General features: G+C 45.5%; 1 protein-coding gene across 2 annotated transcripts in view; it reads right to left on the bottom strand.

Moving 5' to 3' along the window:
* F13A1 (coagulation factor XIII A chain) overlaps positions 1-25519 on the bottom strand; it is a 168559-nt gene that overhangs the window by 19623 nt on the left and 123417 nt on the right. For both annotated transcript variants that reach the window (XM_072814118.1, XM_072814119.1), the window contains exons 12-14: positions 22244-22397; positions 14160-14447; positions 8835-8995 (exon numbers count right to left, since the gene is read on the bottom strand). In XM_072814118.1, the coding sequence (XP_072670219.1) occupies positions 8835-8995; positions 14160-14447; positions 22244-22397 (603 nt within the window). The remainder of the gene's footprint in view (positions 1-8834; positions 8996-14159; positions 14448-22243; positions 22398-25519) is intronic.

Genomic DNA, 25519 nt, shown 5'->3' with positions numbered 1-25519 from the left:
AGATATCTGTGAAATCCATCTGGTCCAGTGTATCATTTAAAGCTCTCGTTTCTTTGGAGATGTTTTGCTTAGAAGACCTATCGAGTATAGAAAGAGCTAGATTGAAGTCACCAAGTATAAGTGTATTATTATCTAAGTATTTCTTCACTTTGGTTAATAATTGATTTATATATTTGGCAGCTCCCACATTCGGAGCATATATATTGAGGATTGTTAAGTCCTCTTGTTGAATAGATCCTTTAAGTATGATATAGTGTCCCTCTTCATCTCTCACTACAGTCTTTGGGGTAAATTTTAGTTTATCTGATATAAGGATGGCTACCCCTGCTTTCTTTTGAGGACCATTCGAATGGTAAATGGTTCTCCAACCTTTTATTTTCAGGCTGTAGGTGTCCTTCTGTCTAAAATGAGTCTCTTGTAGACAGCAAATAGATGGGTCCTGCTTTTTTATCCAGTCTGAAACCCTGCGCCTTTTGATGGGGTCATTAAGCCCGTTCACATTCAGAGTTACTATTGAGAGATATGAGTTTAGTGTCATCATGATATCTATTCAGTCTTTGTTTTTGTGGACTGTTCCACTGAACTTCTTCTTAAAGGGGAATTTTAAGAGGCCCCCTTAAAATTTCTTGCAGAGCTGGTTTGGAGGTCACATATTCTTTTAGTTGCTGCCTGTCTTGGAAGCTCTTTATCTCTCCTTCCATTTTGAATGAGAGCCTTGCTGGATAAAGTATTCTTGGTTGCATGTTCTTCTCATTTAGGACCCTGAATATATCCTGCCAGCCCTTTCTGGCCTGCCAGGTCTCTGTGGAGAGGTCTGCTGTTACCCTAATACTCCTCCCCATAAAAGTCAGGGATTTCTTGTCTCTTGCTGCTTTAAGGATCTTCTCCTTATCTTTGGAATTTGCAAGCTTCACAATTAAATGTCGAGGTGTTGAACGGTTTTTATTGATTTTGGGGGGGGATCTCTCTATTTCCTGGATCTGAATGCCTGTTTCCCTTCCCAGATTAGGAAAGTTTTCAGCTAGAATTTGTTCAAATACATATTCTGGCCCTCTGTCCCTTTCGGCGCCCTCGGGAACCCCAATTAAACGTAGGTTTTTCTTCCTCAGGCTGTCGTTTATTTCCCTTAATCTATCTTCATGGTCTTTTAATTGTTTGTCTCTTTTTTCCTCAGTTTCCCTCTTTGCTATCAACTTGTCTTCTAGGTCACTCACTCGTTCTTCCACCTCGTTAACCCTCGTCGTTAGGACTTCTAGTTTGGATTGCATCTCATTCAATTGATTTTTAATTTCTGCCTGATTAGCTCTAAATTCTGCAGTCATGAAGTCTCTTGAGTCCTTTATACTTTTTTCTAGAGCCACCAGTAGCTGTATAATAGTGCTTCTGAATTGGCTTTCTGACATTGAATTGTAATCCAGATTTTGTAACTCTGTGGGAGAGAGGACTGTTTCTGATTCTTTCTTTTGAGGTGAGGTTTTCCTTCTAGTCATTTTGCTCAGTGCAGAGTGGCCAAAAGCAAGTTGTATTGGGAAAAAGAGAAAAAGAGAGGAGAGAAAGAAGGAAAGAAAAGAGAAAGAGAAAAAAAAAGGGAAGAAAAAGAAAAAAAAAAAAAGAAAAAAAAAAAAAAGAAAAAGAGAAAGAAAAAGAAAGAAAAAAAAGGGGGTGGGGGAAGGAAACAAATCAAAAAGCAAAACAAAATAAAAACAAAAACAAAAACAAACAAACAAAAAAAGAACCACGGGGCAGTATCTTCTGATTCTGTGTACTTTAAGTCCCTTGGCTTCCTCTGGAAGTTGTCCGTCCAGCTGGTCTTCTGGGGGAGGGGCCTGTTGTGCTGGTTTTCAGGTGTTAGCAGTTGGGGGAGCTGCTGTGCCCCTGCCTGGTGCAGGGCTCGGTGGGGGGTGTTTACCCCGTGAGGCCGCAGGAGGAACAGCCCCAGTGGCGGGGCAGCTCTGGAAACCTGGATTCAGCTCCGGCAGGAACTCCGTCTGCAGGGCCTGGAGGCTCCGGGGCGGGGCCGCTGATCTGCTCAGCTCGGGGCAGGAGCGTCCTTGCTGTCCTGGGCCCTCCCGGCCTCTGCCTGTCCCGGGGGAGGCCGGATCCTGGGCTGTGTCCCGGCGCCCTGTGCTCCGGAGCCTGCGCTGGTGGATTCGCGCTCCCGGGCCGCGCAGCCCCCTCCGCGGAGCCGCCGCCCGAGCCCCTCCGAGCTGCTCCTGGAACCGCGCAGCCCCCTCCGCACGGAGCCTCCTCCTCTGCCCGAGCCCCTCCGAGCTGCTCCCGGGGCCGCGCAGCCCCCTCCGCGGAGCCGCCGCCCGAGCCCCTTCAGCTGCTCCGGGTCCCGCCGGGCCCCGCCGTGCGCGCTGCAGCCCTTAGGGAGCTCGGCGCACTCTCCTGGGCGCGCAGTTGCTGTTACTGTCCCCGGGAGCCCGAGGGCATCCCCGCCCTCCTGAGTCCTGCTCCAACTCCCCGCGAGCCCCTTTCCGCCCGGGAAGGTTGGTGCAGCTCCTGCTCCTCCGGGACGGGGCTCTCCTGTCCTGGGGACACTCGCCCCGGCCTCAGCCCGGCTCCTCGCGGGGCCCCTCCCCCTTGGAGGCCTTTGTTTCTTTATTTCTTTTTCCCCGTCTTCCTACCTTGATAGATGCGCGAACTCTTCTCACTGTAGCATTCCAGCTGGTCTCTCTTTAAATCTCAGGCCGAATTCATAGATTTTCAGGATAATTTGAAGGTTTTCTAGGTAGTTTGGTGGAGACAGGTGATTTGGAGACCCTACTCTTCCGCCATCTTGCTCCTCCCCCTTTTTTTTCATTTTAAATGTCTAAAAGATTTTTTAAATTTTTTAATTTTTTTCAATTTCAATTTTAAATTTTTTAAATTTTTAAGTTTTAATTTTTTTATTTAAAATTTTAAAAAAATGTGTGCTCTTGGTTGTAATTTAAATTTATCTTAAATTTTTAGTTTTTGTTCTAATTCCAATGAGTTAACACATGGTGTGATATTAATTACAGGTACAACAATTCACACATCACCCAGTGCTCATCTCAATAGGTCTCCTTAATCCCCTTCACCTATTTCACCCATCCCCCCACCCACCTTACCTCTGGTCACCAGCAGTTTGTTCTCTCGAAACTATTTCTAGGTTTGTCTCTCTCTTGCTTTTTCCCCTTTGTTCTGTTTCTTAAATTGCACATATGAGTGAAATCATATGGTATTTGTCTTTCTCTGATTTATTTCACTCATATTTTCTAGCTCCATCCATGTCATTGCAAATGGCAAGATTTCCTTCTTTTTCATGGCTGAATAATATTTCATTGTATACACATACGTACACCCCGCCCCACATCTTCTTTATCGATTCATCAGTCGATGGACACCTGGGCTGCTTCCATATCTTGCCTATCATAAATCATGCTGCTATAAATACAGGGATCGTGGTTGTAATTTTCTTAATCACACATGTAGAAAGTGGTTATGTTTTCTCCTAGCGAAATTATCCCTAGTTTCTATGAGAAAATTAGTTCCATCACTGTTTTGTGATGTTCTGCAAAGGCTGTAGGATGTGTTCTACGTGATAATGCTAATGAGCTGTTTTAGAATGACACTTGGAAGAGTTTATTTCTCAGGTACTGAATGGAGGTCATCTGAGGGACACGTGAATGCCTCTGCTCTCTCAGTCTCATGGGCATTTGAGAGTGGTCTCCCTCCCATGAACATTCCACAGAGAACAGTGCACACACTGCACACCCTGTGGTCAGAGTTGATGCCACCAGGTGAGGTTATGTTCGCTATAGGCCAGAGGGCCACATGCTACCCTGAGCAATCCTCAGGGGTGTGCCTGCTGGTTTCTCAGGCATGGATGGGACCAGGCAGGGAGGGAGGCAGGGGACATTCATTACCAGGTCCTGGTATGGGCTAAGCATTCTCACAAGCATCACTGATGCTAATGCTCACAACTTTGAGTTTTGCATATGATTGTACTGAAGGATAAGAATAATTATTAGTGTGTATTCATTCTGAAAAAGGGGACACAGAGGTTCAAAGAGAGGATGTGTGTGAGACATACAGAGAGAGAGGAAGAAAGAGGAGGGAGAGGAGGGAGGAAAGAAAGAAAGATGGTGGCCAGGCACAAGTGGTCGAGTATGTACTAGGATTACCGTAGGTTCTTTATGGGGATTATTTCAGTGATCCCTCCTGGAAACCTAACAAGGCCAGTACTCTTACTGGATCCATCTTACGTAGGAGGAGGTTGAATAATGATCCTGAAGCAGCCCATGTAGGATTATGAGCTCAGGAGATCCAACTCTAGCCACTATGTTCCTCTTCTCTGCAGTAGGGACTCTCGGTGTCCCTCTTAGTGTTCTCACTCTAGTTGGCTAGAGGACCTGAAAACTGAAACCTTCACTGCTGAGAAGGGGAGAAACCCACCAGAAGACTGTCCCCATGTTATATGCCACAGATTGCAGGCAAGCCAGTCTCTAGCCTGGAGACTAGTCAGATTCTCTCTGTGCCTCATCCTCTCCAAAAAAAGTAGCTGTTCATTAAAAATCAAAATGGAAAGGTCTTTTCTTGGCTCTTACAACGATTAACACATGAAAAAAACTCTGTGTCTGATTTTAATAAAACATACTTTTCTCATCAAAATATTTTGATAGCACAAATAAAGAGAGGCGTGCTCATTAAAGTTTAATGAGTGTCTCTCTCTCTGCCATTTTCCACATGAAGATCATCCTCTATGACTCATGCATGGTGGGTGCTGAGAATAGTTAACTGGGAGCACAATTTAACCAAGTCCCAATCTTTGTTTTCACAGGGACAAATGCGGTACCAGACAGGGTCCATTAGGATGGAAATACATGTCCGATGACCCTAACTGCTTTGGTTGACAGTAACATGAGTTTAGACATGAGGGCTCAATATTGCTCCAAGCTGATCTTTATTTGCTCTAAAAGAGGAGCAAGGTAAGGACAGCAGCACACTGGCTGTCAGGCCACTCCAGTAGGCTTAGGCTGGGGACTCCTGGAAGAGGGCAGTGCCTTGGACAGAGGTTTATCTTCACTAATCTCCTGCTGCCAGCCTCGACTCCAGCCAGGGAAGGCTTTTTCGCTCTTTCCACAAGCTGTCTATCTCTCTCCTTGCCCTGGCTCCCACTTGCTCCTAGCTCTGGAGTGGTCTCTGCACCCATGTCTGCAGCTTGAGATGTTATCCATTCATTGAGGATCATCTATTGTTCTGCCAACTTGAGTTGTGATGCCTCAACCTGATGTGATCTCTCTTCCCTGAAAAAGCCACACTTTCCATGGGAGTTCCCACGTGAGAGCAGTATAGCCTTGGGGTTATCTGCATGGACCTCTGGTCAGAAAGACTCCAGTCCTCCCCTGACCAGCACATGATCACAGGCAAGTCGCTCATGGACAGAATAGTGACCATACTAAGAATGGCCTCCACATGCTCGGTGTTGACTTCTATCAGGCCTTAGGTATCCATCAGCTCATTAGATACTCACAACAATCTATTAGGTGAGTATGGCAATTTTGCAGATGAGAAAACAGTTGCTATGAGAGATTCAGTGATGTGTCCAGGCTCATACACGCGAGAAAGCAGGCTTTGACCTCAGGGCGTTTGGTCCCAGAGCCCATGTCTGGACTGCGATGCTACCATCCACTCTGTTTTCTCATCTGTAAAATGGGAACTCCAATAATACCCACCTCTAGGATGGTCATGAGGCTTAACTAAGAAAATTCAAGAGAAGTACAATAATCTAGAGCTCAATGGCTCCTAGTTGCCATCATTGTCATCACCACGTGCTGGTCTCATGCCTCTCCTGCCCCCAAATGAACGGGGGGGGGGATGGTCATGTCCTCTTAACCCTTCATCTCTCACGTGGGGTCATCCCGTACCCAGCACATTCATCACAGTGACCAGCACAGAGAGAGGGTCTGTCTGCTGTGGGCCTGACCCAGGCTCAAAGAGATTGACAGACGGTTCTAACGTCTTCCTAGAATTTGAGGACATGGGTCCCAGGTAACTGTGGACCTCTGAGCCATTGGGCTTCTGTGCTTTCATGGCCTTTACCCCCTTGCCTACTCCTGCTTTAGACAAGTCATTCAACCCTTCTCCCTGAGGTTTTCTGAGCAAAAGTTGATTACACCCTTTTCTTCTTTTTTCTCTCTTTCCCCTTCCCTCCCCTTCCATCCCCTGCCCTCCTCTCCTCTCTGCTCTCTCCTCCTATCTCCTTTCTTCCTTTCCCAGTTCTATCCCCTTCCTCCCTTCTCCTTCCTCCTCTGCTTCTCTCTCCTTCCTCTTCTCTCCTCTCTCCCTCCTTCCTCCCATCTTCTACCCTCCCCCTCTCCTCTCCTCCTCCTTCCCATTTCCCTCCCCTTCTCTTCCGCACCCCTCTTTCCTCCTCTCTCTCACTCCCCTTCTCTACTCCCTCCATCCTTCCTCTCCCCTCCCCTCCTCTTCTCTCCCACCATTTCCTTCTTCTCTCCTCTCCTCCACCATCTTCCCTTTTCTCTCCCCTCCTTTTTATCTTCTCCTTTTCCTCTCTCCTGTTCTCCTTTCCTTCCTTTTCTCTCTGTCTTCTTTTCCTCTCTCAGTCACTCTCAGGAAGATCATATCTCCAGTAGGCCAAGCAGCATCTCAGGAGCTCAGCCCAGGAGCCAGTGTTTCTGGACTCAGAGCCCCTCACAGCTCGGTGCCATCCGAGTGGCTTTTAGGGTGTGAGGTGCTTTATCCAGGAGCACCTCTTCCCTCCTTTGGATTTAGTTCATTCTTGGGGGTGGTCTGATTAATGAGGTTAGTGATATAGGAGCAGCTGAGGTGAGGATGCTCCTGCCTCCTTTCCTGAATAAACAGTACTGGGCAGAAGCCAAGGTTTCCATTTCACTCAGGCTGGAGTTCTGCTCAAATGACTTCTAAATAAGTTTCCTCCAGGAACAACATCCTCCATACTTTTACGGAAATAAAAATAAAAACAAAACAAAACAAAACAAAACATAACTTTTAAAGGACAGTTCCCCTTCCCAGGTTACTCAATTTGTGTGGCAGAGGGCATTTCCATTCTGCCCCAGAGGATTTTCAGTGCTCCTTAAGTAAATCCAGAAGACAACCAACAAATAATCCTTCACATTAATAATGTCTAAAAGATGAAAAGTATTAGTCGCCTTTATACATTTGGTTTATTGTCAGCGGTGCAATTAAATTCTACCTTAGGCTGTGGCTTGAGCATCCCGTAGCTTGGAGGGGCTGTCTCCTGGCCCCTTCAGAGGGACAGGTCATTGGTTCATAATGAAGTGGAGCATGTAGGCCCTGCCTCAGGTGGGGCAGGTCTCCCAGGGAGCACCCGTCATTGTTTGGGGGAGGCTGGTTACAGTACCAGCACCTTACACTACTGAATTCTCACAGCACTACTGGCCCCTCTGGAGGAGTCCTATGCTACCCTCTATTTGCAGTTGTTTCCTGTTCTGCCAGCAGACCCTGCATGACCTCATTTTTCAATTATCCTCTGAGGCCTGTTATTGGATGGTGCTGTGATGGGCCGTGGGCGGTGCTTGAGAGGGAAGCCCTTGTGATGACTTAAGTCTTTCTCAAAATGAAGGACCTGGGCTCTCTCTCTCAATGGGCACGACTTGTCTGTGTTTGGGTGAGCCTCGGCCTGGGGTGACTCATTACACGGTAGTCATGTGCCATCTGCACAGTGCTAGGCCCATTGACAGCTGCCCTGCTGAATGCCACACAGCAGTCATTAGCTTTACAAATGATTCACAGCAAATGATTCTTAACACCCAAGGCTTGCTGTCCCTCTACCCCTGTCACCTCATTTAAAACATGCTCAACTTGGTAAACTTTGATGGTCAGTTTAGAAGAATGAAGCTTAAGATCTATGCTAATACTTCGGGAAAAAAAGTTCTCCAGCAACTTGGGAAGGCCTCTAATTCCTGATTAAGGCTGACGTAAGGTGTCATACCCCAAGGACATGGATGGAGGCCTGGGTTTCTGCTCACAGGACAGGAAGGTGTCTCAGGGTGTGGCTACCCATGTTGTCAATGCTCCTGAAAAGAGGGAGCCAACAGGTTGCCATAGTTGGCTTTCATTTCCATCCATCCTCAGCCCTCTTCTGCCAAGTTTCTTTGAACCATTTGGCTAAAGATTTCTTGTGGTAAATGGAGAGACAACATTAAAACTACTAGCCAAATGGGCAAAATAATGTATGGTGATAGATGTCAGAAAGCTGGTTATCTTGGTGATGGGGGGAAAGAGTTATTGGCTGGAAAAGGCATGAGGGAACTTTCTGGAGTATTGGGAATCCTCTATGTCTTCCTCTGTCTTGTGGTTGCAAGGTGTAGACACATATAACAACTCACCGTCACCAAGCTGACATCTCAATGTGTACATCCTACTGTATACAGTTATATCTCAATGAACAACAGTCCCAAATGCAGGTGGGAGATTATTCCAGTGGTTTCCATTTCATGACATGCCTGACCCACTTTACTCTGGAAACACTGAAATTCTATCTGTATCCATTACACATCCTTATCTTCCTCCCCAAGTATGTTTATACCCACAGGTTATATTTATATCTGCAGCCACATCTATATATTTAAATCTGGAGAGGAGAGAAAAGTGTTATATGTGTGTGTCTATATATAGGGCAGTTTACTTCTTTCAAAGAACAGGAGGATCTTAGCTCCCCCTCCCTTTTTTTGAGCAGGACACACATTCATACACACACACACACACACACACACACACATGCATATGCACACACACTCAGCCTGGATGCCTAATCAACAACTTGCCTTTCTTTCTCCCTTGCCTGAGATGTTAAAACTGACCTTGATGATGAGCTGGGGGATCGTCAGCACGGTGGACTTCTGCTTGGCCAGAATATCCTTGGACTCATTGACACGCGCTGTGACAAAGAAGTGCAGGTATGCTTGCTCTAGCAGCTGGCCCATGTACTCGCCCGCTCTGATCAGCACCTCCTCTCTCTTGACTGGCAGGAAGAGAAACAAACACACAGGGCATTAGGACCTGGTTTAGATCTGCTTGACTTTGTTCGAGTGCCCCATGTTTTCCACAGAAGCTCAGCATCCACCAGAAGCACAGCAAAGGTGAAGGGCGAATGGAACAGACTCAATCCACAACAAAGTCTCCTGCTTCTTGGGTAAAACAAGAATGTGCTAGAAATTTAATATTCAGTAAAGCCTTACTAGAGAAAATGTGTCAATTTTTCCAAACAGTGCTTTTGCTGTTGTGAAAATGCAAAGCCATGACAGAGATGTTTAAAATCAAGGACTGAGAGGTTTTAACCTGTGGCTGCTTTGAGTTGACCAGGGACAATTCCAAGATGCCAGATATGGAACAGTGAGACTCAAGGCCAGCAGTCCATGTGCCTTCCCCTCGTGCAACAAGAAACATCTCCCCTAGGTCGTAGGCCACCCTTGAGCAAAACTGTCAACTACCTAAACCTTTTCCTTGTAGTGCTCCACATGTTCTTCCCAGCTTTTTCTGTACCAATCTTACATGATTTTTCTGTTTAAAAGAAGCCTTTGAAACTATTTTTTTTACCCTAGGCATTCAGCTCTCCCACCCCCTTCTTATTTGCAACTTAAAAAGACCTCTCTGCCAAATGCCTGTTTCCTCAGGTCACTGATGCTGGCTGTGTTGAGGACAGGCCAGTGAGGATGCCATTTGGAGTCTGGGGAGTGGTCCAGGCTCTCCTCCGTTCACCATCTGGGCCGAGGGCGGGAATACTATCTTGTGGCTCTGAGTACAATAGTGAGGTTCTGTTCGCTGCACTGCCCACTTTCTCTCTCGCTCTCATTGCCCACTGCCCAGAATTCAAAAGCAAAGGGCCAACTTCTTCTGCAGGCTGAGCCCTGGCCATGGTGTAGCACCTGCTGTGCCTGCTCAGAGCCAGGTGCTAGCGCTGCGTTGACAGCCGACCCAGCAGGGAGATGGGTGGCTCACACCTCCATCCCCAACCATGGAACACAGGCTCTGTAAACGCTCACGAATCGAACATCTCCTCCACTGCTTCCCTGTCCAATGTCTGCCTTTTGCCAAAGATTCCTCCTCCCTGTGGAAGTTACTGAAGGCAAGATTCCCATGGTCTATAGCTGCAGGGGATAGTCCCCAGGGAGCAGCAGTCCTGAAATGAGGACAAGGTACTGTGTAGGGTGAGCCAGAGCTCAGAGAAAGTCCCCTGACTTGTCAGCCCACAGGCAACGGTGCATCAGGCTATGCTCAACATCTGCTTCAAAGTCTCCTCACAGATGAATACGTGCTGTGACTGCCTCCAGCCCTTTAACAGAAGAGTTCTTAATCCTGGCCATATATCACAGTCACTCGGGGACATTTAAAAACCCTCTCTGTTGAACCCCACCACAGACCAATTAAATCATACTTTTGGAGGTTGAGACCCAGGCATTATTTTAAAAGTTGCTCAGTTGACTTCAATAGCAGCTGGGGTGGGGAGGCACTGCTCCAACAACCAGGAGGCTCCCCACAGAATCGGCTCTGTAGAAGTCTTGGTTCACGTGGAAGGTATGGCCCTTCCAATCCAGGCGCTTGCTGCTCAAAGTGTGGTCTGCAGACCGTCACCTGTGAGCTCATCAGAGATGCAGGTTCTCTGACACCCACCCCAGCGTAGGATCTGCTGTTGAATAAGATGTCCACATGATGCATATTCCACTTTGAGAAGCTCCCAGAGACAGGAGGATCTTGGCTTAACCTTGGCCCTTCAATTCTGCTTTTTTGACTGACCTGTTCATACTGCCTTCTTTGGGCCCAAGCCTGGATCCTACTTCCTCCGTGGCTCCCCTGGCAATTAATCGTGCAGACACATAAGACTCCATCCCTTGACTGGGTACAACCTCAGATGAGCCCAAGGGGCCTGTTTTTCATGCCCTCAACTCTGAAAGGATGGAGTGGCAAATGGTATGCATTGAAGAACATGTGTTTTGTCTCTAGCTGCCTCCAGCAGCAATAAAAACCCAGACTTCCTCTGATTATTACCGGGGTGGGGGGGGCGCGGGGGGGTGGGTGGGCTGTGTTTGACCACTGGGTTCCTTGAGGCTGGCGAAATATGCTTGACTTCTTTCTACCAATCTTAACAGAGGCCTTTGCTACCTTTATAATGTTGGCACCAGGACATTATTCTCTGGGGTGGAACATTCTCTAAATCATAGCACTAAGGAAACTGGGCTGTGCTTCCAAGCCCAAGAGAACAGTGCTCCTGAAATAGTATGTTATGTAAGTGCTGTGTTTTGCCACTGCACAAGAAATTGTTCTAGATAAAGTTTATTAAACGTGGCAAGAGAAAGAAGAATAGGTTTTCATTCTATGAGTGGTGGAGCTGGGCTCCTGCCAATATCATTTACTGTGTCTGGGGAAAGCCGAGGGAGACACAGACAGGAGCTGCCTCATCTCTTTTTCCAAAAAGCAAAGAAAACTAAATATAGCCAGGTGGAAACGATAGCACCTTTGAAGGTACTGGAAGGTTTAAGTTATTCAAATCTTCCAAGCTGACTCTAGCCCACACATTCTCTTTAATCATCAATCTGGAAAGAATGCCTCCCATTCTACTTGGAGAACTTTCTTTGCAATAGAGCCTCCTAGGAGTGTACTCTGACCTGCTTGAGCAAGGTCTAGAATCAAGTGGCTTTTCTGCAATATGTTGCAATTTATTTTATTTTATTTTTTGCAATTTATTTTAGCTTGCAAACTGCAATCTGCATACAGTTCATTCCACCTGGTCAGCTGACCCGAGGTCAGCGACTGAGAGGGTTGATGTATCATGCCATTCCAGCCCTCTAGCTCATAGAAGCCCATTTTCTTATTGGATTAGGGAGAAAAGGTGGAGGAGATAGAGAGATGGGACTCTTGTGAGGTGGGAAAGGACGGTGCATAGTTAAGCCTAAGTTAGATCATGCCTCATTTCTGCTTCAAACCCTCTAATGGCTCCTCTGCTCACTTGGAATCAAAGCCAAAGTCCCTACAAGGGCCTACAGTTCTTTACGTGGTCTCCACCTACCACTCGCCCTTATCACCTTTGCTCCCAGCTCTGGTTTCCTTGCTACTCATCGAACACATCAAACATGCTCTGGCCTCAGGGCCTTTGCATTTACAGCTTCTTCTGGCTGTGAAGCTTGCTCCTTCTGTCAGGTTTCTGTTAAATGTCACCCTGTTAGAGAGCTTTTTTCCTGACCACCCCATCCCCACCAACATTCCCTCCCTCCTTTACCCTGCTTTATATTTCCTTATTATGTGTGTAACTATACTAAATGGTACTTTGTTATTGTCCAGCCCTATCCCTAAGACCACAAACCCCATGGGGATTGGCACTTCTGTTGTGTTCATTGCTGTGTCTCTAGCACAAAACAGCATCTAGACATTAAGCTCACAATAAAGGTTTGGGGAACCAGTCTACAACCCTGTGATGTGGGTGGTATTATTCTCACGTAGGGAAGAGCTCAGATTGCTTAAGTAACTTGTGTAGGGACACACAGCTGGAAGGTGACATAGTCACACCTAAAAGCCTGATTTGTCTAATTCCAAAGCTCAGTTTTTGAGGGCTTTATACCCACTACTCTTGTCTTTAAGTAGTACCTTTCCTACCTTGAAGGATAAGAAAAGTGCTAGATCTCTTAGTATCAAACAAAAACAAAAACCCACAGTGATTTCTTAATTGTTAGTCACATTACTGTAGCTCCGGAGACTTATTCCCCTAAGGTTGGGCACGTTTCTTAGAATTAGGATGTTTAGGAATAGTTCTGCATTTTTATGGGAATATCTTTTTAAAGCCTCACAAGAGTGCTCACTGCAGCTGGGGATAGCCACTGACTCCAGAAAGCTTGAAAACAACTGGGATGTGTGAGCTGGTCATCGTGGGGGGCAAGTCTTGCTTGCCTCCACATTGTAAAACTTATTATTTGTACACCTTTAAATTTTTTTTTCTTTTTCTGTGCCACATGTCAGGTCAACAGAAATCCAGTGCCCTGAAGTGTTCAGGTCCTTTCCAACCTGCTTTAACTTGACATGCATGACCGGGAGACTAGTTTTTCCTAGTTAACTCATTTTACCAATTATGTGACCAACCTTCGTGCCCTTACATGCCAGTACCCCAAGATATAAGATTGACCAAAATTGCAATCCCCAATGCAAGCTGAGGCTTGATGAGCCCAAGCCTACTTAAAATATTCTGATTTTTTATAGTGAAGGAGATGCTTTTGAAGGGCATATATTCAAGGGAGGATGGATAGGATCAAGGACAAGAAAGGGATCCCATGAGAAGTGGCAGAGAGAAAGAAGCCCTTCAGAGGCTCTTGACAGCGCATCCTGAGTCTCCAGTCTCCTCTCCCAAGGATGGGCTCTCCCTCCATCCCAATATATCAGCAGGTGAGTTTTCAGAAATGGCCTGTATGCAGAGCTTCGATTCTTACCTTCTAAATGGTAAAGCAAAACACATCATTCCTGCTGGGGCAGCCCCCCAAAACTTTACCTGACTTGCAGGGAGGGATGCCAGTGTGCTTTCTGACACAGATGCTTCACAAACCTTTCTGGGCACTAAAATCCCCTTGGGATCTTGTTACAACATAGATCCTGGTCTAGCAGATCTGGGGTGGGGCCTGACAGTCTGCATTTCTAACCAGCTCCCAGAGGATGCTGATGCTTCAGGTCTTTGGCCCACACTTTGAGTAGCAAGAAGTTACCTTTCATTTTCATGACTCCTGGGGCTCTAGGCTTTGAAAGTTTCCTTGTTCACTTCTATGCATGAGAGATGAAGATGAAACTTGAGGCTCCTCTGGAGAAAGGAGGTTCCCTTATGTGGTTCACATTCCTGAGCTCTGGGCCAGAACTTTAACTGATAGGAAGGTGTTTTTATTTATTTATTTATTTGAAAAAGAGAGGAGAGAAGGAGCAGAGGGAGAGGGAGAGAGAATCTCAAGCAGACTCCCCGCTAAGTGTGGAGCTGGAATCGGGGCTCGACCCAAGACCCTGAGATCATGACCTAAGCTGAAATGGAGAGTCAGATGCTTACCCGGCTGAGCCACCTGTGCACCCCTGACAGGAAGTTATGACTGAGTGACAGCACCAAGCCAGACAGGGAGGCAGAGAAAAGTCCCCGGGAGAAGAACCCCCTTCTGTTAGCTTACAAGACAAGGGCTCCAGTGTCACTTCAAATGTCTCCTTCTTGAATTCCGTCTTGGAGACCCCGGTGTAGAAGACGATGTTGCCTGAGAGATAGGCTAAGAGCGTGTAACGTCTGGGGCTGTTGTTCTGGAAGGTGATGGTGAGCTTGAAGTCTCTTCCCAGCACGGCATTTTCCACGTCAAAATTCATGTCCACATCCGACCTCGGTTTAAGGATGCCTTCGATGTTGAGAGGCTTTTTAGCCCCGTACATCAGGGCAGTTTCTAGGGCCAGCCTCTCTTCTTCTTGGCCTAGGAAAGATGCAGAGATAATGATGGGGGGAAAGAAACGCAATCCATCAAAGAGAAATTAATAAACACACTGCGCTCCGGGCACTGTGTGCTGTCCTCGTCAGGTTGCCTCCGTAAGCCACACCACTGCCCTTCCAGACAGGTTTCATCACCATTCCTATGTTACCAAGTCTGCAAAATCAGGTTTCCAGAGAACTGTGACCTGTCTGGCTTGAAGAATTAGGCTGCATCGCCGGGGCTTATCTGAAAGGGGGGTTGCTAAGGGGCTTGCTCTCTGGGTGGTCTTTCTACTGCTGCTCCTTCTGTGGGTGGCCCTGGCATGATAGGGGGAAGCTGACACAAATAGGTTGTCAATTTGCTTCTCTCCCCAAATCCTAGCTAGAATTTGAGGCTTTCTAAGCAAAGAGTTTGGCAATAGTTGTGTCCTGCCATTCCCCCTTGTGCTATATGAGTTTTCTCCTATTCGTGGATCTTTCTGATAAGATCTGTCTCTCTTTCCACCGGGGCCTGTCCCACTTGCTCCTGTTGAGCTGACCCCTGGGTAGCTACTGTCCGGCCTTCTCCTCCTTCCTCTGCTGCCATCTGCCCCCCGGCAGAGTATAGAGATCCCTTTATCCCAAATAGTGCACCGCCCCATACACTCAGACCTGGCAGGTCATTAATAAGCCCTCCCTGCCCAAGGGCTCTAAGGTCACATTCCCTTGGGGAGCACCAGGTTGTCTAGTGCCTCCAAATGTTCATTGCATTGATTATAGCCCATCAGATGCTCTGAGATTGAGTCCTACGGTGAGGAGGCTTAGATAACATAAGACTTCCCAAACTCATGTGACATGGAACACATTTTTTTTATTTTTGAGGGACACCTATTGGCATCTGGTGGCACACCAAAATTCTAATGCAGTTTGAGATGTGTATGCTGTTTTCAGGAAAAGGTCTTCTGTGGGATTTTCAGAGTGGTGGTGGAGGAGATGCAGGTGGGGACAGGAGAAGGGGTGAGCCCTGGAAGAATCAAACAGCAGCTTTGTGCAGATGTGGAATCAAGAAATACAGGTACAAGTCGGGCCTCAGAGCTCACTCCTGGCTCCGTGCTGGGCTGATGTTCCTTACAGAGCCCTGGACAAAAGGCTCAGCTTGAGGGCACAGGGCTTGAGAAGGTATGGAGAGAATCTCTCTTCTGTTTACCACCTGAATACCTTTGGGGACATCTTAGTGCATCGAGGAAGACACAGAGGCAAATTCTTGGACTTGTAAAAACTAGTCATGGGAATGGCTAGCAAAAAAGGAATCACTTGGAAATAAAACTGTGAGCTTTTAAATTTGTTAATTTTAAGACTATGTCTTCTACTTTACTTAGCCGTGAAATGCAATGCAGATGAAGAAGTCAATTGATAGCAACAGCTATCACAGAGAGCGAGCTCGGTGATAGGTATCGTGGTGAAGTGCGTACTGGGCATTGTCTCATTTAATCCTTGGACAACTCTACAAGGCAGACACTGTTGTTACCATCCAAGTCCTTGTTTTTTTTAAAAAAGGGGGAAGGCACCGACATCAGAGGGTTGTTAGGAGGCTTAGAGGTAGTGCATGCATAAGAACTGGCAGCTACTAGTGCTCTGCAGACAGAAAATGCCAGGAGCTGTTGCAAACAAACGTGAATATGTGTGTGTGTATTAACAATTTCTCTGATTGTCAAGATTGCAAGAGTGTGCCAGGAACAATTGGTCTAGGACAAGCATTGGCTAGAGCACATGTTTGCAGATCAATAGGAGGGAGATATTATCTCCCTATCAAGGGAAGGAGGGGCTATGACAAGGAAAATTCAGTGAAGTATTTTAACAGAAAGCACCTGGCCAACAGCTCCTCGGGAGAGCATTATTGATTATCACTTTGGATGGGGACCAGATATGCATTTAGACAAAATGCAGGAGGGGAACACTAGCAGTAAGGCCCTGGTCAGAGAGATGCCACCCGCGGGGAGAGAAGCCGAGCTGACCCAGAGGAGGGGAAGGGGCAAGTGGTAGGCTTGTGGTGAGCCACGAGAGACTTTATATTGTGTCATAGACAGAGGAGCCCCTGGCTCCCCTCTGGGGACCAGCCTGCAAGAGCAGGAGCTGCCAGGCAGTTGTTCAAGAAGCACAGGCCCAGAAAGGAGGCAGGCACATCAGGGTTTCCCCAGAGCTCTGCAGAATTCCCGTCTCTCTGCACTTGTGCTTTATGGCTCTGACATCTTACATAATTCAGGGCCATGAATTTAGTGTTGTGGGAGAATGATCTAAAGCCAGATTACATTTTCTGAGGTTTCTCTGTGGCTTCCAGGAGCAAGGTCAAAAGCATCTTTCCGCGAACCCGGATGTAATGAAAATGCCCTTTTATGTTTGTTAAGTTTCTTCTCATTGCTCAGGTGTTAGCTCAAATGTCACCTTCTCCGAGAGCCCCCCTTCTATTACCCTGTGTAATGTGTCCCCAAGCCCAGGCCTGTCATCTTTCACTAACATATATTACCTGATTTTCTGTCCTCTTCCCAGCATTTGACACTGCATGACATTATTTTCCCCACTGGGACCCATCTCCATGTCCCCAGCACCTACAACCACCCTGGCAAAGAGGCTTTGAAGGATCAAGGTTTGGAAAAGCACTTCGCTTTCATCCAGAGACAAAACTTTCATCTTCATGATAGATACTAAATAGTTCAGTTTGGGATGTGTGATGTGCATTTAAATTCACCTGTGCAAGTGCCACCTGCAGTACCATTCATTTGACTATTTGGTGTTACTTGAGACACTATGATGTCCAAGCACTGTGCTAGGCTCAGATGAGAAGCACAGTGCTCCCCTCATGGGTCTCAGGGTCAAGTGCAGAGGGATCACTATGCATGTGTCCATCACAGAAGCCGGGTCAGACATTTGCATGTGTGTCAGGGAAATGGGGGGGAGACTCAACACCACCTGGAGCCAGGGAAGTTTCCTTGGAGAGGTTTTTGTCTCTGCAGTGAGAGCAAAGGAAAGAAGAAAGTGGCAGCCTGGGTCTCTGGAGGACTGTCTGCAGCTCTCCTGGCTGGTGCTTGGGATGCCTGTGGATGTGGTCAGGAGGTGCACTGGAGGGGGGCCCAAAAGGCAAATAGCAGAGCTTGGTGAGGTCTGATTGAAATGCCCTTCAAGGCAACAGAGAACAAGGACTTTGAAGCAGTGCAGTAACAGGCACGAATGATATATTTTAAATATGTCACTTTAACAGCGATGCACAGGTTAGACGGAGGGAAAGAGAAGATGTGGAGGAAAGGTGGAAATGGGAAGTTGCAGCAGTTAGCCTGGAGAAAGTACCCATGCCCCGACTCACTGTAGTAGTATCGTAGTAATGACAGAATTCCTAGCAGGAGCAGAAACTAACTTTATTGGACACTTACTCTGTGCCAGGCACAATGCTAAGGGCTTTCCACGCCCGGTACCACTGAATTCTCAGAGGGTGGCCACAGCATAGAGAGAGGAGATAGATTTGAACTATTTCAAAGGGGATGTTTAGAGGGTTTGCTGCCTGACTGATTCTCGATTTGCTAAATTTGTGGGTGTGGGGGTGGGTGGGTGGGTGGGGGTGGGGGGCTGTGATTCTCTTCACTGGGGTCTGAAGTGGGGGCAACAGATTCAGGCAAGGGAGGGCATGAGGAAAGGTGCATTCCAGAAGCGTCGGTTTCAGGTTTCTGGAAGAGGTTTAGGGGAATGTGGAACTGAATCTGGAAGTTGGGCCAGAGACATTGACTGGAGGTGATCTGTAGAGATGTGACTATAACGCCAGCCGTGGAGAAAGAACATAGAGCGGGTAGGAGGGAAGCCTGAGGACTGGGCCCAGAATAAGTAACATTCAGAGGTGAGGGAAGAAAAGAGGAGCTTAGGGTTGCAGAAGGGGATAGAAAAAAAAGAGTCAAGTAGGTTGGGATGGAAATGGAACCAGGAGAAGATGGCACAGGAGCACAGAGAAGAGAGAATTTCAAGATTCGGGGCCCAGCAGTAGCATCAGAAGGCAGGGGAAACTCAGACAAGCTGAGATCTGCAAACATTTATTCAACATGGCAATCAGGTGGTCCTGGCAGCCTCGAGAAGAGGAGCTTCAAGGATCTACAGCTCGTAGCAGAACTCAGAGGATGGTAGGCAAGAAACGAAAGGCAAAGGCATGCGATGCGACACCAAGGGCAGACAGCTCTTTCAAGATGCCTGGCTGTGAAGGCCAGTGGGAAGAAAGAACAGGGCATATTTGGTGGGGAATATATGGCTGAAAAAGAGCTGTGCACGTTTTTTTCCCCCCACTTGATTCTGTTTGAACGTGAATGGGAAGGAGCTAATAGGGAAGGAGAGATGGAAATACAAGTGACAGAGGGAATAATTGATGGAACAAAGAGGAAATGGGATCCAGACACCATCATAAAAGAAGACAGATGGCCGCAGAAGTTTTAAGAATTCTGGTTTTCAAAATTTTATAGTTTCCTAATCTTACATATTTGAAAAAAAAAGGTATAAGATTAATATTAAGCTTTAGTTCATCCATGTGAAAAATGATCTTTCCACAATTTAGTTAATTAAAATAGTTAATTCCTGAATCTGGTAATAATTTCTTCTCTATGTTTTTATTCATCTCCACATTTTAGTGGCCACATTCAGCATTTATGGATAGAGAAATTATATGAGAGATTCAATAATGAGAATCAGAGTGACAAATGCATGACCACGGATGCCGACAGCCTTTCCCAGGGGCCCGTGGCGACGTCTATAATCACTCAGTGATTCCCGCCAGATTCAGGCACGGTCTCTGCTTCCTTCTGTAAATAGCACCCCACTTGGTCATTCGTAGAGTCAGAATTTAAAATGCAGCTGCCATTCTTGATTAAGAGGCTAATTAACCTCCTGGGATCAAACTGCAGCCCAGAAAGAGTATGGGGTGTCTCTTATAACTATCTATGCAGATTTAGGGGTTCTTGTGCTTAGACCAGACTCCCATACTATCCACCTTTTGCCAAACTTGCCTTCTTGCCAAACTCTGGAAGCCTGAACCTCAGATATCTTCCTCATCCAGAGTTGGCACTTTTTATTTATTTTAATCGGGCGTCCACCCCTGGTTAAGCCCCGACTCCTCTTCTGTGGACTGCTTTTTGGTCTTTCCTCTTTTGACAGCGGGCCCTGATTTGGCCTTCACCGCCACCTCCATGGAAGACAGCTAATGAAAATGTCATTCTGTTGTGTGCTTTAGAAGAGACAGCTGCTTATCTGGATGGCTCCCTGCAGGGTCACCTCCCTTTTTTCTACACTGTCTGCTTTTTTTTTTTAATAATAAATTTATTTTTTATTGGTGTTCAATTTGCCAACATACAGAATAACACCCAGTGCTCATCCCGTCAAGTGCCCCCCTCAGTGCCCGTCACCCAGTCACCCCCACCCCCCGCCCTCCTCCCCTTCCACCATCCCTAGTTTGTTTCCCAGAGTTAGGAGTCTTTATGTTCTGTCTCCCTTTCTGATATTTCCTACCCATTTCTTCTCCCTTCCCTTCTATTCCCTTTCACTACACTGTCTGCTTAGGATTTCTTCCACACCAGGAGCTTATCCGAAATCCCTGTTGGGCTGCCTTTTTCTGGAGAACTCTTTCCTCATGCTTTACCTGGCCAATGCATGTTTCTCCTTCTGTCTCAGCAAGCCTATCCCAAATGTCCTTCAGAATCCCGAGTCTGCACCAGTTCACATTCCCACCAACAGTGTATGAGGGTTCCCTTTTCTCCGCATCCTCTCCAACATTTGTTGTTTCCTGCCTTGTTAATTTTCCCCATTCTCACTGGTGTGAGGTGGTATCTCATTGTGGTTTTGATTTGTGACGGGCACTGGGGGTTATTCTGTATGTTAGTAAATTGAACACCAATAAAAAATAAATTAAAAAAAAAAAAAAGAATCCCGAGTCTGGCTTGGAACTCCCTTCTCTGTGCCCTGTTCTGGGCACCTGCTGCATAGCTCAGTGACGGCTTGGTTCCTGCTCATCTCTCCAGCTAGACAGGAAGGCAGGACTGTATATCTCATCCCTACACAACCATACTCTGAATATGGTGCGTGGTGAAGAGCAAGTTGTTGAGTGGACAAATGAATAAATGAGGGAATGTTGCAGCTAGTTTCTTTTCCTTTCTCTTTTTTAAAAAGATTGGTTGATTGATTTATCAGAGAGAGAGAGAGAGAAAGAGAGAGAGTGCACAAGCAGGGGGAGCAGCAGAGGCAGAGGGAGGATCAGGTTCCTCTCTGAGCTGGGAGCCCGATGCGATGTGGGGCTCCATCCCAGGACCTGAGCCGAAGGCAGACGCTTGCCACCCAGATGTCTCTCTTTCTCTTTTTCTAAAAACTTTTATTTTTCCTTTCCAAATCCTTTTGTGTGTAACTTTATTATAACAAGAGGACATTATTTGCTTGTTTTGTTTCACTGTACTTATGTTTTTGTTAAACTCTCATTTCAGGAAAAAGCCAAAAAAAATTCCATCTATGTTGTGCAATGGATGGTAACCAATAGGAGAAAGGAATGAACCATTTCAGAAATACAGCAAAGATTCACTAGTTCAGATGACAAAAATCCTGAATTTCTAATACAGCGCACGAGAATTCTCAATTCAGCAAACTTTCTCTTTATAGTGCAAATTGCTTTTTAAAATAAGAGCAGAGAGACTGTCTAAAATATTTAAAACAAATTCTGCACTCCTTAGCACTTCAGGAATACTGATGAATATTTAGGTATATGCTAATTACTTGTCATTTCTATCCATTCACTAAAATAAATGCCACTCCTAACAACCTCTGCTGGTGAATCATTTGTAAAATACACTCCATGTTCCCCATCAAGACATCCAAGCTCCTCTACCTCCTTTCCACTACTGACCTTGGGCAGCTTTGTCTCCGGACACTGGCACTCTGGACTGGGTATTTTAGAAATGGCTATAGGACCCTAAACACTACAATTTATTCACACCTCCAGGATGTCTTTGGTCATGTTCCTGATGCCTGGAAGCCCCTGCCTAGGTTTCTTTAACTGTAATCTGTGGTTCCTCTTACCTGGCTCTGCTTTTTCTGAATCTTCTGGTTGGACTGAGTGTCTTTCTTCTTCGTTCTCCTACCTCCCTCCTCTAAATGATGTTCCTATCACTTTTCCAGGAACAGAAACTGGGTCCTGCTCACAGCAGGGATCCCCAGCACCAAATGCAATTCCAGACATAAAGTAGGTCCCTGGACTGACTGAAATGGGCTTGGGCTCAACAGCTCCCTTTGAAACTGTCTACGCAATAAACATTGTTAACATTCACATTATTTTATCATTGAAATGGGCCTGTGATGTAATTGGCCCGAATTAATGGGATTGCATGGTCCTGTTGAGGATAGATTGTATTATCTATCTCAAGGGACTTCTGTGATAATTCAGTGGAACAATGTACATGAACATAGTTTGTAAACAGATGTGAATGGTCATTCATATTTCTATTATTGAACTAAAATGACATTAGTTATACAATGTTTTCTACTATTGAAAGTTAAGATAATTCCATTGTGAATAAGAACACATTCTATACTGCATTAAAATAGATGTGACTTTAAACCAAAATGTTTTCACAAGCGATGTGAAGGGGAATTCTGCATTAAGCAAACAAACAAAGGAAACTACAAGGAGTGGGTGTGAGGTGTCTCCCTCATGAAAGTTTATAGTGTATTCTCCGGAACACATTTCATAGTGACAGTGGGTAGGTACTAAACAAATATGGGCAAAGAAACCTTCATTCGGTGGCAGTAAGTTACCTTCTTGGAATTTGTAGGTATCAGTAATATCCTTTATGCCATCTCCTCCAACTTCTTTGGTCACAATCAATTTCCCAATGTGGGTGGTATCAACGGTTTCCACCACATGAGTGCCATCTTTCTTGGCTGTAATGTAAATGAGATCACTGTTGACCTAAAAACAGGAGAGGAGAGCATGAGCTACCATCTGATGTCCTTCGTCATCAAAATCAATCTCAGTGGTATAGACATCTGGGATCCCTAGAGTTGACATGTTCCTTTCTTCAACAACATTGAATTCACAGGGTTGAACTTGCTTTAAAAATGAATCGGAAGGATAATCTACCTTCTTCTAGCCCTTAAGTGTTATAAATGAAGAGTATTTGGACTACTGATTGTTTAAACATCAATCACTTCTTTCTCTCCTTTTTCTTGCTGGTGAATTCCACTTCATCAGAAAGAGCCACCTGTTACTTGTTTTCCCAGATTGCTTTTAAGCCAGCAGTGGCTGTGTGACCTATTTCTGGGAAGAAGAAGTCTGCCGGGTGGCTTTTGGGAAGGATTCTTTTCTGTTATGAGAGGAGAGAGTCTGCCCTTCCCTTCCTGCTTTTGAATGTTTTCACGTGAAGTGAAGTGATGGTTGGAGCGTCTGTAGCCTACCCGGGACAGTGAAGAGAAACACTGCCAACCATACAAAGATGGCTGAGTAGAGAGATAAGAAGCACAAGAGGGTTTAATGAGGCTGTTAAATGGCTGAGCCAATCTTGGGACCGCCCACTTTAGGATTATCTACAAGAGAAAAATTATAGTTAAACTCCTCATGTTTAAGTCATTTTAATTCTGTTACTTACAGTCAAAAGCATTTTAATTGAAAAATGAGATTAGGCTATGAGGAAAAATTTAGGCAATTTTCTGGTGGTTCAGCAACTAAACCATGTTATTTGTGGGATTTGGAAACAGCCCCTTGGGGCCATGCTGGCTGACCCCAAGTTCTTCTGACATTCTGCATTATGACTCTACTTTCTAGAAACAATGTCGAAATATGTGCCTGAAGGCTGATTCCCCCAGAGTCTCTTATTATATTCGTTACAACCACTTTCTTGGAATCCCATTTATTAGCATGGGAGCAGGTAGGAAACATGAACTACAGTGCATTATCAGGGGCTCCGAGTGAAAACAATCTCTGATGTGTTCACAAAATGTTTTCCAAGCTACAGGTCCCAACTCTTTCAAATACGCTGATAATAATGACTTCCTCAGAGTGGGTAGCAGAATTAACTGAAATAGATGTCTGTAAATTACTTATCATACTACCTGGCATTGATCAAACACTCAGTAAGCAATAATAGTATCATAAATTAATAGTATTGCCAAGATGCTGTAGTGCTATAGTCATAAAGATGGAAAAAAACACATTTGGTCACTGCCCTTGTAGGATTTACACTCTCTAGTAATCACCTGGGAAACTTTAAAAAGAATAGATGCCCAACTGAAGAGGTCTTGAGTAGAACCCTAAATCCATTATTTTTTAAAGAAGTTCTTAAATAATTCTTTCTTATCTCGGTGTCTACTGAGATGGCAAAATGGTACAATAAGTACCCAGATGGGGCAAGGTGGTGGGGCAGATGCTGAAGATACCAGGGGAACACCTGGGGCCATGGGGCATGATGAGGGGCTGGTGGTAGCTAGGAAGTAATAGGTTGAAAGCTGGAAGATGCATAGGAGTTAATGAACTAAACGGTCTCATGTTAGTGTTCTTACCAACCAACCAACTGAAATTGCTGGAGATCATGGCCATGTGTAGCTTCTTTATTATGGGGATAGTGTCACAGGTGTATGCATATGTCCAAACTCATCAAGATGTATATATTAAATGTGTGCAATAGGGTGCCTGAGTGGCTCAGTTGGTTGAGCGCCTGCCTTCCACTCAGGTCATGATACCAGAATCATGGGATCGAACTCCTGTCAGTGAGCCTGCTTCTCCCTCTGCCTCTGCACCCCTGCTCTTTCTCTCATGAATAAAAAAATAAAATATTAAAAAAACAAATGTGTGCAATATTTTACATTCATCATACCCCAATATAGCTAAAAAGAATAAACAAAAAATAAATGGCGAGAGGAAGGCTATGGCAGGCAGAGGGACTGCCATGGCCATAGTTTTGAGACCGTAGGTAAGAGACACACTGGATTAGCTGCAAAACCTTGGGTTCTGATCTTGAATGTGTACTTTTAGAAAGCCACCTTATCCTCTCTGAACTTCAGTTCCTGTTCCTATAAAATAAAAATAGTTATACTTGTCCTGCCAATTTCATAGTAACGTTTCAGTGAGACAGCACCAAACGACATAGGAGCTATGTGAGCATGACTTGTAAACTTTAAAACTGAGTAAAAATGTAATAGTTTTTATTAGGTAATGAGGGAACTTGATGATAAAACCCTAACTTTCAAAGTTGAGGTTAAAAAGAGCAACTTTTCTCTACTTTCTCACAAAATATTCTGAATTTACATGGAGTCTGACTGCTAGTAAGGTGAAAGCAAGTGGCCAACATTTATTGAACAATCACAAGGTTTCAGGGGCACTTACAAATTATTTAATTTAAACCTCACAACAACAACCATCTGTGAGGTATATACTATTATGTCACAGAGGAGGGTGCCAAATGCATTAAGAAGGGTCAGCAAAGTGTTTGTAGTCAGAGCTGGGAGCTGCTGGAGAATGAAATCCTGGGCTGGCCTGTAGCATATTCCCTGACCTTTGCTCTGGGCTGGCCCATTCTCTGATCTTCACAGGGCATTGCTTCTCCCACACAACCCTGCTGGAGCATGAGCTCCACCATGAGGTGGTGAGATGGTTTCATGCTTGGGGTGCAAGAGGTTCCATGCATGGGCCTCAGAAACGTGAAGGGTGGTAAATGGTGACCTCATTCTTCAGCAGAGCCACAGCTTTGTGGCACTAGCCATAGGATATGCAAGGTCAAAATACAAAATCAGGAATCAGGACAGGCAATGACAGACACCAGGAATATCTGTCATTTTGCGGAGAAAAAAAAAGTTAAGGAAACTTTAAATGAGCTTCCTGAGAATTTTGTCTTTCCCTCTGGAGGAAGCCATGCAAGCACAAACAGCCTCCTCCTCCACTTGCAAATTATAGCAACAATGCTGATAAATATCCTCTTAATAACAGCCCTTACAACAGTTTACAGTTTTCCAGGGAGACAAGGCTAAATATGAAAGTGACTAAATCATCATCTCCTCTTGAGCATAGAGCTTAGGAGATTTACGTGGGCTCAAACCTCA

Source organism: Canis lupus, chromosome 37, assembly GCF_048164855.1.
Source record: "Canis lupus baileyi chromosome 37, mCanLup2.hap1, whole genome shotgun sequence".
NCBI classification, from domain to species: Eukaryota; Metazoa; Chordata; class Mammalia; order Carnivora; family Canidae; genus Canis; species Canis lupus.
The sequence above is the reverse complement of the archived record's forward strand: the minus strand, read 5'-3'. Positions and strand labels throughout refer to the sequence as shown.